The sequence below is a fragment of the Pinus tabuliformis genome, chromosome 5_2 (assembly GCF_031772625.1).
Source record: "Pinus tabuliformis cultivar Carrire ecotype Pingquan chromosome 5_2, CPIR1, whole genome shotgun sequence".
NCBI classification, from domain to species: domain Eukaryota; kingdom Viridiplantae; phylum Streptophyta; class Pinopsida; order Pinales; family Pinaceae; genus Pinus; species Pinus tabuliformis.
The window spans coordinates 790,709,999-790,726,030 of NC_142306.1; the positions used below are offsets into that span (position 1 = coordinate 790,709,999).

Sequence of the window (16,032 nt, forward strand, 5' to 3'; positions counted from 1 at the left end):
GGAGAACCCTGCTGTAAAAAAATTCTCTTCGTTTAATGGATCTGGAGTGATGGTGCCACAATGAGGGAGTTCCATACGAAGGGAAGATCACTGAGTATGAAAATCCTCCAAAGAGAGGGCAGTGACCAAAGTATATAAGGTTTCCATCACAATATCTACCAACAAAGAAATCAAGTTTTGATAAGCCTTTTGCAAAAATAAGCATTGAAATCATACTAGTGTACCTAAAACTTATAGTGTTTAGAGAGGTCTAGTAAGCACTATGAGATGTGCATATAAAAAACTACATAATTCCTATCAATTGTATTATTTAGAGTAGCATACCACGCCCTAATAAAACTAGCTAACCAGAAAAACATCAAACTGAAATTCATCATAACATTAAATGTGAAGACGTCCACCTCATTGGGGTTGGTGTACCCCTGAATTGATCTGAACTTAAACATGAACACAACAAAATACAAATATAACCACAAATACAGAGATGCAGCAAAATTAACACTTCACTTCATTAATATCAAAGAACTGAAATATGCTTACAAACAGAATAGAATTAAACTAGCTCATGCGATGGTATCTTATCTCTGAGAAGAGATGTGGTTGTTACATGCCTATGAAATGTGTTACAATGAAGCTCATAGGTCTATTTTTTGTTAAGAAACAATGGAAAACCCTAAACATCCCAAAACCTAACCCTAGGAGATGAAGCGCCAAAACTATGGGCCCCGTTTGAGTAAATTGGTAAATCAACTTCCCGAGGTTGTAACTTTGGCATACGATCTTCATTTGACGTGCATAATTCCTCGTTATAAATATCTATATGAAGACTACAACTTTCGACTACATATTTCCTGTTTTCCAAAAAACGTCGTTTAGGGCCTCAAAATGGCTTCGAAAATTTAGGACCCAAAAAACTACCAAAATTAGTAAATTGTGCTACAATTAAGTAAACTGAAAAAATGAAAGAAACAGTGGTGGGGGTCCAAGTGGAATAGGTGGTGGCCACCAATATCCACCTGGATCATGAATGCAACCACTTGGCTCTAGAGTGAGAGCTAATTTGCCTCCAGTCCTACTGAGATGAGCCCCCATGTATTTTTGATTGGGCACCACCTTGTTCAACATCAGCAAAACCTCCTCTTTTCCTTCATCTTTTTCCACAATAACCAGTGTGAGCAGTGTTTCCAACCTCTAATAGAGGTTAATTATCAACTAGTATTGGTTTTGTCTGCTTTGGGTGTCCCTTATGCCACCCATTCAAAAATACCCACTTATATTTCCAAATCAAAGAGGTAGCATCGTTCAACCACCATGTCTACCTCAACTCAGAGAGCTCTTCTTACACTGTTGTGGGGATCTGCTCATGAAATATGCAAGAAAGATCCTTGACACTAGAATGAGCATAAGAACCACCCAACACTCCATAATTGTCGTTACCTTGTCTACACCTTAATCTATGTTGGACTATATTTCCAAACCCATACAATCAAACCAAAAATTACCTTAAATGAGCAATATAGCACGAGTCTGTGAACAAACAAAAAAAATCACAACTCGAATCACTCACTCTCTCAGAATAAAAGTAACAAAACAGAAAAAACTCACACATAAACGACCAATGTAAAAAAAAAAACTTACAAAAAATAACAATAATAAAAGGAAAAAAAACAAAACTGAAACCACATCACATAAAACCAAAATAATATCAAATCCTAAATTTGAATGGTCCAACCCAAACCAACAGCAAAAATAATTAAAAATAAATCACTTCCACTACCATTTTCCCTTCCTATTTATGTGAACACACAAAGCTTCAATACGATCCAATCACATACCTCTTCTACTCCACCTAAAAACATTAACCCCGCCCTTACCGCGTTGCCATTTTAATACATAACATGCGAAAAATCATCCTCATTAGTGATGACTCGTTCATTATATGCCATTCACTAAATTTAAAAATATTATAAAATAATTTTATTTATTATATTTTAAAAGACATTAATATATAATATATTCGATAATAAATTATATTAATAATTATTTAAATTTTTTGTCTTTATTATCTTCCATATACTTAAATTTAAAAAGTCACACAGATTATTATGATGTGACTCTCATTATATACTACATTCGGTCAAAAATCAATGAATAGATACATGTTTTATATATATATATATAAATTATGGTAATTCATTTATTTGATTATAGATATTTTAATATTTAAATAAAATTTGTTACAATAGCATGAGTTAATGGTTTATTAAACTGTAATTCATGTTAATATGATATTTAATTAATTAATTTAAATAAAAAAAGTAAAAAAGACTAATTACTTTTAAGATAAATTTTAATCTTTAATATTAATTACAATTAATAATATTATTAATTAATTTAATTAAATGAAAAAAATGAGATACTTATTTTTAAAATAAATTTTAATCTTTAATATATAATATATAATTATAATTAAAAATATTATATAAAAATTAAATTTTTCCATTTATCTAATAATTATTAATAATTAAATTAAAATTAATAAAACCTCTATTCCAGAATAAATATACCTATTAATCTACTTAAAATTCATAATCATAGTCATAATATCCCCTTCTTAATTCTTATTGTAAATATTATATATCATTTGAAATTCATTCATTTAAACATGATAGCTTAAATTTTCATATATTTTATTTTATCAATGGGTTCTCTTGAAACATGTTTTCAAAGGATTATCGATGTTTTAAAAACTTTATAAATATATAGAAACTTGAGTTAATGCATAGTTTGATATTCATACCATGCATACGTTGCACAAACAGAACAACGTATGCATAGTTTCGAAGACCAAAAATTGGTGTTGTCGTTTTGGTTACAGAGCGTACATTTCTGGTTGATTGAAATTATCTAATTGCAATTGCAATTGCAATTTAAATAATTTAATTAGGGAAAGGTACTTGAATTTTGACAGGCTTTAGGGATGGTAGCGTTGTTGAATCTAACCATTTTCTTAATATGAATAATCATCCTAGTATGGCTAGAGCCATACTAGAGAATCCATTTATGATCATCGCCTATACTAGTCATTTCGGCTGAAAGCATACATAAGCCTCCGGCTGTATGTATTTTGGGGTATTTGGTGATTCAGGTATGTCTGCATTTTTGAAACAAGCCCCCAAATATTTTGGCAACTTGTCTCAAGATCGTTGTATTCTTTAATGAGATTGACTTTTGGGTTCCGAGACTTTCTCACCCGATTTGTTACCTTCTAAAGGAACTAGAGACTTCCTTATTGTTTTCTTTGATGGGGCTTCTGCTGGGGTTGATGTGGTCGTGGAGCTTTCATCAAACTTTGTGGTGCTTGCACATTTGATTCTTCTGGATGGAGGGATCGGATCTAATTGTAGAGCATAAGTTGTAGTTTTGTAGGGAGTTCTACAATGTGTTGTATGGTTAGCCATTGATAAGGTCAATATTGTTGAGGATTCTAAGACTGTCATCAATTTGGTACATGGGAATTTTTGTCTTGAAGTTCCCTCCATCTCTCCCTCAACCATTGGATGCCAAATATCATAGCCTTGCTTGTAATTACCGGAGGTTACAAAACAAGAAAGAAAATGAAAACTGAATATAACCATACAAGTAAAAACACAGGATTTATGTGGTAAAACCCTCACAGAGTGTCAAGGAAACATCCACGGGGCAAGGGATTGGAATTTCTATTCAATCAATGAAATGATTCTCCATCACAATAGTTCAGGCATTCATTAGTTTTATATGAGCCTCCTCAGTTACATAACCGTTGATTCGGTATGAAACTGACTTGTCAATAACTAATACAATTTATCACAATTTACATTTACATTAATTTGATGTCAATCACCAACAAACTCCACCTTGACAACAATTTTCCTAATCCGTTGCCCATGCCCATTCATCATTTTTTTTGCAAGCCAAGAGAAGCTAAACATCATCGCAGCTTCTCTACTGTCACTGGCTTTGTGAATATGTCTGCGCAATTCTCCCGTGTATGGACCTTTCTAAGAGCTACTTTTCCGCCATCGATCAAATGTCTCAGAAAATGATACCTTACATCAATGTGCTTGATTTTGCTGTGATAAGCAGGATTTGTAGCCAAGTGAATAGCACTCTGACACAAAGTACATTCACTTTCTCTTGTGTCCTTCCAATCTCATCAAGTAGACCCTTTAACCAGATTGCTTCTTTACTATCATCTGAAGCAGCTATATATTCTGCTTCGGTAGTGGACAACGTAATTGTTTCTTGAAGCTTTGACATCCAACTAATTGCTCCACCTACAAGAGTAAAGACATAACCTGTAGTAGATCTTCTTTTGTCCAAATCACCTGCATAATCAACATCTACATATCCACAGACTGATCCTTCACTACCATTAAAGATGCAATGGTCACTTGTGCCTCTTAGATATCGAAGCACCCATTTCACTACTCTCTAATGTTCTTCACCTGGATTTGCCATGAACCTGCTGACAACTCCAACTGCATGTGAAATGTCAGGTCTTGTAGATACCATCGCATACATTAAGTTGCCTACAACATTTGCATATGGTACATGAGACATATACTGCTTTTCTTCATCAGTTCTAGGACTCAAAACCGAAGAAAGCTTAAAATGGGAAGCTAATGGAGCATTAACAGGTTTAACATTGTTCATACAGAACTTTTCAAGTACTTTCTCCACATACTTCTGCTGTGATAACCAAAGCTTACCATTTTTCCTGTCTTCGTGTATCTCCATGCCCAAGATATGTTTTTTCTGCTACAAGATCCTTCATATCAAACGTCCTAGAGAGTTCAGCGTTTACACTGTTGATCTCTTCCATGCTTTTGTTTGAATAAGCATATCGTCAACATACAAAGCTAAGATAATGAATATGCCATTGAAACTTTTGAAGTATACACAATGATCATACTCACTTCTAATAGAGTTTTGGCTCACCATGAAGGAGTCAAACTTCTTGTACCATTGTCTAGGAGACTGCCTTAGACCATACAATGATTTCTTGAGCTTGCAAATTAATCTTTTGTTGCGACCTTGTACAAAACCTTCTGGTTGTTCCAAATATAACTCCTCATTCAAATCACCATGTAGAAAAGTTGTTTTAACATCTAACTGTTCTAACTCAAGGTTAAGTAATGCAGTTAGTGCCAACATAGTATGAATAGAAACAAGTTTTACAACTAGTGAAAAAATCTCATGAAAGTTGATACCTTCAACCTGAGAATACCCTTTTGCTACCAGTCTCGCCTTATACCTTTCAATACTTCCATCAACTTTATGTTTCAGTTTGAAGATCCATTTGCACCCAACAACACTTCTCCCTTTAGGAAGTTCTACAAGATCCTGGGTATTGTTCTTGGCTAAGGAATCCATTTCTTCTTCCATAGTCATTTTCCATTTTTTGCTATCCGTATCATCTACTGCTTCCTAATAACAAGAAGGTTCCCCATCTTCAGTAATCAAAGAAAAAGATGAAGCAGAATCTTCATACCTTTTGGGAGTTTTTCTTTCCCTTGTAGACCTTCTTAGAGTGACTGGTTGCTGAACTGGTTCAGAAAATTCAGCAATTTCCTTTGTATCTTCAACACTTTTTTCTCCAGAAGTCTCTTCTTCCTTTTTGACTGTCACCGAAAGGTCTAGCCTCCAACTGAATTTGTTTATTTGGCGATCCCTGTTCCTGTTCAATTCTTTCAACATTTGATTTTAAAAAAGAAGATTCATCAAATGTTACATCTCTACTAATGACTATCTTCCGCGATGTAGGATCCCACAACTTGTATCCTTTCACCGCATAGTCATACCCAACAAAGACATAACATTTCGATTTTGGATTTAATTTTAAACACTGATTTTTAGGAATAAGAGCATAAGCATCATAGCCAAATATCCTTAAATGTGAATAATCACAACACTGAACTGACCAAACTTCTTCAAGAATTTTACAATTAATTGCTACTGAAGGTGATCTGTTAACTAAATAACAAGCAGCGGATACTTCTTCTGCCCACAACTCCTTTTGCAAGTTAGCATTACTGATCATGCTTTTGGCTCTTTCCATAAGAGTCTGATTCATATGTTCAGCAACACCATTTTGCTGAGAAGTATAAACAGTAGTTTTGTGTCTAACAATTCCTTCATCCGTACAATATTGTTCAAATTCTATTGAAGTGAATTCACCTCCATTGTCAGTTCTTAAACATTTAATTGATTTGCATGTTCTTTTCTCTACCATTGCTTTAAATTGTTTAAATATATTGAATACATCAACTTTCTTTTTCAGCATAAAGACCCAAACTTTACGGGAGAAATCATCAATAAACGTTAAAAAATATAGAGCACCTCCATATGATACAACAGGAGATGGTCCCCACAGATCAGAATGAATATAGTCTAAAATATCTTTACTATTATGATTTCTAGTTTTAAATCTCTGTTTACACTATTTTCCATACACACAATGTTTACAGAGATCCAACTTCAAAGATTTCAGATCGGGAGGAGATTTACGTTTCATCAGTAGCTGAAGACCTTTATTGCTCATGTGACCCAATCGCTGATGCCAAAGGCAAGTACCTTCTTCTTCTTTTTCTGACACAATCGCTACTTCACTGACCTGAGTACTTACTTTGAGCCTGTAAATATTTCCGACCTTTTCTCCTTTCATAACAACTAGGGCACCTTTAGAGACTTTCAACATTCCATTCTGACCTGTAAACTTATAACCATTTGAATCCAACACTCCTAAAGAAATCAAATTTTTCTTCAATTCAAATACATGTCTAACACTAGTTAATGTTCTAATTGTGTTATCATACATTTTAATCCTGATATTTCCCATCCCAACAGTCTGACATGTTACATTATTACCCATAAACATAGAACTACCATTTACATTTTCATATGAAGTAAACCAACTTCTATGTGGACACATGTGATGAGAAGCACCAGAGTCTAACAGCCAGCTTTCAAAACCTTGAGAGACATTTCATACATGTGAAGTTTCATCTATCATACATAATTCTTCAGCAGATAAAACTTCGTCTATCATACTTGAATCAACTTGATTTGCTTCCTTCTTCGGGTTATCAGAATCTTTTCGTTTCCAACAGTCTTTCTTCAGGGGTCCAATTTTATTGCAGTGCCAACATTTTTCCTTACACTTCTTTCCCTTTGATTTAGATATGGAATACCCTCTTGTTTTTTCTCCTCTTTCCTTTGACCGTCCTCTAGCTATCATGGCTTCTGATGTTGCTGTTTCAATATTGGATTTCCTTCATACTTCTTCAAACATGAGAGCTCCCACAACTGATTCAAATTTTAAAGAATTAGCAGTGCTCAAACTGATTGAAGTTACGAAGTGGTCCCATGATTCGGGCAGAGAACACAACAAGGTTATAGCTTTGTCTTCTTCCTGAATTTTAACTTCCATATCTGCTAATTGGCATATAAGTGTATTAAAAACATTCAAATGTTCTGCAACTTTTGAACCCTCCTTCATTCGAACATTGTACAGTTGTCTTTTCAAATAAATTATATTGGTTAACGACTTTGTCATATATAGTTTTTCCAGTTTTTCCCATAAACCTAATGTTGTACTCTCTTCAACAATGTTGAAGAGAACTTCATCCGCCAGGCATAACCTGATGGTACTAAGAGCTCAGACATCCAACTCCTCCTAGTCCGAATCTTTCATGCTAGCAGGTTTCTTATTTGCCCCATCCAAAGCTTTTTGCAACCCTTGTTGCACCAGCAAATCCCTAAATTTTAGTTTCCATAGAGCAAAGTTGCTCTTGCCGGTGAATTTCTTCACATCGAACTTTGCATTCAACATCTTGGCCATTTCTTTCCTACAAATCCTTCCTCCTAGGGTTTCCTTTTTTTCAACTAGGGTTTATTTTTGGTTTCCCTTATTCAGAAATCTTTTTGGATTTTGTTATTTTAAAAAAATGCCCCGTTTTTTTCAAACAAAGAAACCCTTCAATAGATTAAAAGAAAAAAAAACTTGTTTTTCTTTCCTTCAAATTAAAGAACACCCCTTGTTATTCTTTCCTTAAAATTAATGAAAAACCCTACTCTTCTCCCATCAATTTTAACAAATTTCTAGAAAAATTTCCTAGAAAAATTGCTTTCAAATTATTTCATTGAAAAAAAAAAACAACTACCCAGAGCTCCATTTCGTGCTATATCTCATCACTGCGTCGAGAAGGGGCCGTTGCAAGCTTGTCTAGAGCCTAGGAATTCGACTAGCAGCATCTGAGTCCCCCTCGAGGTCAGCGTCACTCGCATCTGAGCCCACGAGGTGATTTGCCTTCTCAACTCGGTTCTACCTTTAGCGGTAGGCTCTTCGACAAGCCAGCAACGACGCACAACACGATCACTCAATTTCTGCTTGAAGGCTGGGCCAACAACAGCTCCTTGCTCCACTCCGATTCTGGACAGGGCCTCCTCGCCAGTCCACGTAGAGACACGGGCTCTGACTTCCTCGACTAGCACGCAGAGGGCTTCACAAGCAGACTGTGGCAGCGGTCTGGTAGCATAGAGGTTTGGCGGCATTCACAACAGCACTCCTCAACATTTGTCTTTCAGCACTCCACGACGGCTCCGCTTCGGTTCTGGACAAGGCCTCCTCGCCAGTCCAAGCAAAGACATGGGCTCTGGCTTCACACACCCACCAGCTCTAGTCTTCACGCACCCACCGTTTACATTTGTCTTGCAGCACTCGATGACGGTTCTTGAACCCTCCTTGACATTGCCTTGTTGCCACACGCACGCAGCCTCTGATGGGCACAGAAAACACTCCTGCACTTCAAAGTCAACTCAAAAAAACCTCGCTCTGATACCATTTGTAGTTACCGGAGGTTACAAAACAAGAAAGAAAATGAAACTGAATATAACCATACAAGTAAAAACATAGGATTTACGTGGTAAAACCCTGACAGAGTGTCAAGGAAACATCCACGGGGCAAGGGATTAGAATTTCTATTCAATTAATGAAATGATTCTCCATTACAATAGTTCGGGCATTCATCAGTTTTATATGAGCCTCCTCAGTTACATAACTGTTGATTCGGTATGAAACTGACTTGTCAATAACTAATACAATTTATCCAAATTTACATTTACATTAATTTGTTGTCAATTACCAACACTGCTGCCCACTTTCTCTGACATTTCCTTTCTTCACATTTTCCGGGAACATAACCTGAAGGCGAATGCTCTCTCCAAACGTGGGGTCTCCCTTCAGACTGATCTGATTTTTTTGAGCACCTTATTGAGGGAGTTATTTGCGACTTTGAATCTTTTGCGCCCAAGGCCAAGGGGATCTCTTCACATTTTGCTCTGCAAGCTATCTGCCTCTATGAGGCACCTTGGCTTCTAGATTTATAGTGATTTTGTCTACCACTGAGGAATTCTCCTCTATTCTTTTCGTTCCACCTCAGTGATTTTCAGTGCGTAGATTTATGATCTATTTCCATGGCAAGTGAGAACTACGCTGTCAATTTCCTATTCTTACTGTTAGAACATTAATCACGACTGTGGAAAACGGCGTCGCCCACTGTTCCCATGTCATTTAATTTAATGTGAGACGGCCAGAGTCGCTAAAACATCAATTCAAATCTGCGGAGATCATTATTGATTCTCCTGCATATGTATCTATAAATAATTATATTTAGTAATGAAATATTAAGCTTTTTCATAGAGTCTTCAAGTTTTTGTTTATGTTTTGATTTTTGTCATGTTATCGGAGCTGAGGGTTTCGGCTGTGGCTGATGTTTGACAAGGTTGAAGCCTGTGAAGAACATGTGGACGCATGAGGAGTTATCTAAATGGTGGAGCATTGTGGCAGCCATCGTGTGTGGCTTGAAGAACTGTTGTGCATGTAATGGTGTCACACCCGCTGTGGCTTGGAAATAAAGCTGAATTCTGAGGTTTAGAACATAGGTGAGGGGCGAGTAGAGTGACTGCAAGAAAGAACGTGTGGCAAAAGTGGGAAAATTGAGATTGTTCGCTGTGTCAAAGGTAAAAGAAAAAGTGAATTCTTTACAATCTGTGTGGATAAGGCTGTGTCGGCCATTGAGGGGCACGCGCCCACAACCAGAAGGAGAGCCTGCTGCACTATTCGTTAGAGTACCTGATCACTTGGTGTGGACAATATTTGCAGAGAGAAGCAGTAGCTCTATGTTGGCATGTAGTGATTCTCATCGCTGGAATTCTTGCATTAAGTTTGACTAGCTATTGGAGCGCTGTTGGGAGCAGATGTCGAGTCCTGATTGTTGTTGGCCATCGTGTTGTGTTGGTTCTGCGTTGGAGACAAGCCAGTCTTGGCTTTAGAGCTATAGATGTAAAATTTGATGTGTTTGGCCAGAGTAGTGAGGGCTCTGTGGCCAGAGAGATCCCATCTGTGTGTGAAGAGTGGTGGATTGTGAGCCACCTGGGAGTTTTTTTGAAGTTGTTTGTTGTAGTGCGCTGGATGGAGAGCGTTGTTAGTTGTACGATCCCTTGAAGAAACTGTTGAATGAGACGTGGAGGAGCAGAGGAGTTGATTGAAGAAGCGGCCAAGGTAGAGTGTAAGAAACTGCCGAAGAATTAAAAATAAATTCGGTCTTTATACTTGGCGAGAATCTACAGCGTGTTGCGTTGAGATATACTGAAGGACCATTGGCCCGGATCTGCCTCTCAATAGCAAATCTAGGGTGTGAAAGATTTTGTGTTCAGATTTGTGGTTATAACCAATGTCTGATTACAGGGATAGGGGAAGTGAGAGGCAAAGTTGAGCGTGGTGCTATTGTGAAGTCAAAGCTAGCCAGAGTTTAAGGAAAATTTGAGCCTAGCTAAGAGTTGTGTGGGAGCATTGTTAGATCTCCAACGTGTCTTATTTGTTGCGTTCTTTTTTCTGTGGCAAAGGTAAAGTGGAGCCTAGCTGATATGTCTATCTTTTTGGACTTTTTTGACAATGACCTTTTTGATGATCATTTTTTCATGAACCCATTTGGAAGCATTTTTGGGTCTAGCGGTATTTTTGAGTTTGACGAAATCTTTGACAAACAATGTGATGCTATTGGTGATTATGCTATTTAGAGTAAAATTGTTTATCTCAGAACTCAATTGTTAGAAATTTGATTGGATCTGCTTCTAATATGGCTGCGACAGTGGAGGATACAACCATGGATGTTGTTGAGAGGCCACTCATGTTCGAAGATGAGTGCATTTTGGTGGCTCCTCGTAGAAAGTGGGGAGAGCGTGAATTAGATTACCTTGTTCGGGATTTTGCCTTGCATCCAAATTCGAAAGAGGTTGTTGATGTTAAGTACGTAAGCAAGGAGCAGAGGAAGTTCATAAGGAAAGCTAGAAAGGTGAAGATGAAACTACACCAACAAATGAACAAGAATGGACCCTTTAGCAAGAGGGCAAAAATGAAATGATTTCTTGTAAGCCTAGCTGAGACTTAGACCAGCAGGCAAGTTAAAGTTTAGGTCGTCGTGATTAAGGGGAGGTGTTAGAACATTAATCACGACTACAACAAACAACGCCGCCCACTATTCCCACGTCATCTAATTTAATGTGAGACGGCCAGAGTCGCTAAACATCAGTTCAAGTCTACTGAGATCATTATTGATTCTCCTGGGTATGTATCTATAAATAATTATATTTAGTAATGAAATATTAAGCTCTTTCATAGAGTCTTTAAGATTTTGTTTAAGTTTCTGTTTCTGTCACTTACACAATTATGTAGCTTCCTCTTTTGAATTAATGAAGGGAGTTATTTTTTTCATTGAAAAAAAAGAGAACTTGTTTTTTATAAGGCGTTGTCCACTAAAGCCACAAATTTGTCAGGAAAATTATTTTTAGCCCGCGATTTTTTTTTTCGAAAAAAATTGATTATAGGAGTTTTTGAATTTGGTGGATGGGGATCTAAGCATGTCAAATTTGGTGGATGGGGATTGAAGCATGTCAAATTTGGTGGATAGGGACTCCTTGATTCTTGAGGTTCAATATTGCTCTACTTGTATTGTATTTCTGGAGGATTTTTTATGCTAGGGGCCTATCACAGAACGCTGGTATGGAGGAATGGGTAGCTAGTGGGGCGCCCCCCACATCTGGTGCATCTATTATTTGGCATAGTCTTCGGTGGACAATCCCATGGCTATGCAACAATTTACGGTGGATGGTGGGGGATGGTTGAAAAATACTTGTCGGCCTAGATGTCATTAAAGGAATGAATCACTGCCATATACTTTCGACCCCCATGATATATTCTTTGAACTCATAAGGGATCACAATGCTTGCCAAACTTTGGGAAAGGGCCTATCTCCCAAACGATGCTCCTGCTTGGCCACACGCTTGGTAGATTGACCTTCCAAATCACTTGGCTGGGGGAATGGGAAGAATATCGTCGCTCTCTCTGCATGGCTAGAATTCATCCCTCTTTGCGCTCTGACCGGCTGGTGTGGGGTGGCCATGTCGAGTCTGATTGCATTGCTGTCAATGAAGTCTATGCACATATTACTTCTAGCTCACAACCTCTGCCATTTGTTGAGATTACTACGACATGGTGGAAGTGGGACGCCACACTAAAGATCAAGTGTTTCTAATGGCTGGCTCTACATAATCATATTCTGACATGGGACCGGATGATCGAGAAGGATTTCATGGGCCCCGATAGATGCCCCTTGTGTGGGTTGGATACGGGGAACTGCGTAGATCTTTTTATAAAATGCTCCTTTGATGCGAATGTTTGGACGAAGGTCTCCATTCTCCTTGGTGTCTTTTTGCCTTGTGACTTTGAATTGATTTTGGATTTTTTTTCTTCTTGGTCTTTACATGCTAAGGCATACAAGACGGTCCCTCTATATGTGCTATGGGGCATCTGGCCCGCTAGGAACAGGGTTATTTTCGAAGACAAACAACCTCTTGTCCAGGTTGTGACCATGAATATAGTAGCATATTACCAAGGAATTGGTCCATGTTTTCACTTGGATTCTCGAAGGTCTATCTCATTGGTTGACCAAGACAACATCTTCCCCATCTGCAATTTTGATGGAGCCGCTTCTGAATGGGGTTTACCTTTCTGTTGATTCCACAACTCGATACCATTTTTATTGGCATGGTGGTGATGGGTACAATTGAAGAGTGGAACTGATTGCATTATTGGGTGCTCTGCAAGTTACTTCATGGCTGGCCATTGACAACCTTATGATTGTGGGTGACTTGTTGACAATGATCAATTGGATTCAGGGGAAAAATTTGTTGGAGGTTCCCTCGCTTTGCACCTGGATGAAATAGACCTGAGATCTTTTGACATCCTTTTCTGTTGTCTAATTTCAGCGTGTATACAAGGAAAAAAACTGTGTGGCAGATCCTCTTTCTAAACGAAGTCTTCCTCTTCCCCCTGGCTTCATGGTCTTTGATCTGGAGGTTGATCACTAGGGGTGGACACAGGGATATTTTATGATTTAATTTTGAGTTTTTATGATTATTGGTTTTCGTGGTTTTCCTTTTTGTCTTTGTCCCACAGACGACTATGTATTCTGACGATTGTTCTCTTTGTTGGGATCGGGTTTTTCTCACAACCTAGTTTTTGGACCATATTATCTCTGAGTGTCACCACTGTGCTTCCTACTCTGGTCTAGTTTTGTGAATCTTGAAGTGACAAAGAGTTTGTATCCTCTGTACTAATCGGTGAACACTTGATTTTTGCTTATTGAACTGTGTTAGGGGATTAAAGTACCATGACATTGTAAAACTTTCACATTATAATTGATGAAGGTTTCATTTTTTTCTTGTGAAAAAGAAAAGAGTGTTTGAATTGGTTTTTTCACTATGGAAATGGATTCAGCCCCATCAAAAACCCTCTAGCACCCAAAACCGTGAAGTTTGACAGCTATAACCAGATTTCCAAAATTTCGGCCAAATTTTAACAAAAATCATGCCAAAATAATGTTGTAGACTACTCTCGTATAATCGCATAATGACCACCACACACTCTATAAAATTTCATTACAATGTCCTCTGTTCGATCTTCAGGTAAGAAGAATCCCAGCTGTTTCCTTCCCAACTCCGACCAAGATCGTCCAAAGTACGGCATTTTCGTTGGACGAACGCTACCTGTGCAATGAAGACAACACGGAAACAGCATATCCGGGCTCCGAACGACCGGAAGGTCATTTTTATTGCAGTCAACTCTGAAATCATTGGAAATTTTGAAGACTATTGCAAACACAGGTTCTTGGAAGTTGCGTGCCATGAAATTCGATTAGATGAAAATGGGCCTCCGGAATAACCTTTTTATTACCGCCTTCATCGTTATCCGTCGAAACAAACGCGACATTTCTTGGCTTCTGAAAGACAGGAAGCATTTTTCAGTTCATAGAAGCATCGGAGGTGCTGCCAAATGGGGAGAAATTGAAGGTTCGAAGCACATAAAGGGCGAGTAATTGTAGCTTGTTATGTTTGCGGGGCAGGCTTTCTAAGTGGTTTGTGGTTCGAGATCAGCCCAATTGAAAGGGAATTTCTGGTTTGTGGCTTCAATTTGATATAGAATGAGCTCGGGCAGTGATCGTATTGAGCCACCCCAGGAAAATAACGAACCCAGATATTTCGTTTATGACAATGTCATGATAGCGGCCATAATATGTCTCCTCCTTCTGGCTTTGCTAGTCATTTTGCAACACCTTTATACCAGATGGAGTCCGGCATCGCTTGCTAGATTTTTCAGATCGACTCGACGGAGATCGGCTTCTACCGGTCCTCGGTTTTATTTTACAGAACAAGAACCGGCAACGCTGCGGAATGTGGGGTTGGATTCTGCGATAGCAGAGTCTCTGCCTATGTTTGTTTATAAATCTCAGAATTTCACAGATGGGCTGGAGTGCGCAGTATGTCTGTGCGAATTCGAGGAAAATGAGAAAGGCCGTCTTCTGCCAAATTGCAGGCATAGTTTTCATGTCGAGTGTATCGACATGTGGTTTCGTTCGCACTCCACTTGTCCCATTTGCAGAACCAGCGCCCAGCCGGAACAGCCAGTTGCGGAATCCACTCGAGTAGAGCAGGTTTCCGTTACAATGGCAGGAACAATTGCTTCAGGCTTCCAAGAAAATCTGAATCTGCAGCAAGAGGAGAGTGTAAACTGTGGAGAAGGGTACAATCTTCAGAAGCCAACAAATATATTCTTTTGGGCTCGGCAGAAGCGGATAAAAGCAGATATGGATGAGGGAACCTCTGGTGGAAGAGCGTTAATGCCTGAGATCGCCATTGAAATACCCAAGAGGCCCGATGACTTCACGTCTCCCGGCGAAGACAATCAGTGCGGTTCTCCAAATGGTTCGCAGTGGTCTTCGAGATCTCCAGTTACTCGCCTGCGTTCGCTTTCGAGGATGGTGAGCAGAGACATAGATAGGAGTCAGGTCTTCCCATCCGATCATCCTGCCGAACACGACGCCGAAAAATAATGGAAATTGAAGAAGTGTCTGCCCGCTTCCTCGCGCAGAGGACCGACAAATCGTTCAATTTTGTGTTGTGGTTACTGAGTGGAAAGAGACGCATGCCATTCATATAAATTATATCACAATCTGTGACTAAATATAAATTTATGTTGTAATTGGCGATGTCGAATCAATGTATGTGAAGAACAATATATGAAGTTTTTAATGAAAGTTTCTGTTTTTATTTCTTTTCCCGTAATTTAACTCCTTTTAATGGCTTTTGGTTTTCAATTTTTTTTAATTAATTTTGAAATCGAAAAGGAAATCACATAGTCTGTGGAGGAGTTCCCTGGAAAGTTATCGAAATTCTATTTAGAGAAAATTTGGCAAGGATTTTTATAAAGCCAAGTTATAGTTATATTCGAATTCAAGCTTTTGTGATTCACATCGTAATGTATAAAATATTTTTCGGAAAAGTCACATTGAAGATTTTGGTCTACGCGTTTCGATCCAGCAAGTGTGGTTTATCTTTAGGGCATGATGAAGACAAAATATTTTTCGGAAAAGT

At 38.1% G+C, this 16,032-nt stretch overlaps 1 protein-coding gene across 1 annotated transcript; it reads left to right on the forward strand.

Moving 5' to 3' along the window:
- The first annotated feature begins 14,582 nt into the window (after positions 1-14,582).
- Positions 14,583-15,491, forward strand: LOC149161681 (RING-H2 finger protein ATL2-like). Its single transcript, XM_089434968.1, has one exon. It carries the CDS (start codon positions 14,583-14,585, stop codon positions 15,489-15,491), a length of 909 nt encoding a protein of 302 aa, XP_089291094.1.
- The last annotated feature ends 541 nt before the right edge of the window (positions 15,492-16,032 follow it).

Coding starts and splice junctions, on each gene's coding strand:
- LOC149161681 (XM_089434968.1), top strand. CDS start 14,583: ATGAGCTCGGGCAGTGATCGTATTGAGCCACCCCAGGAAAATAACGAA.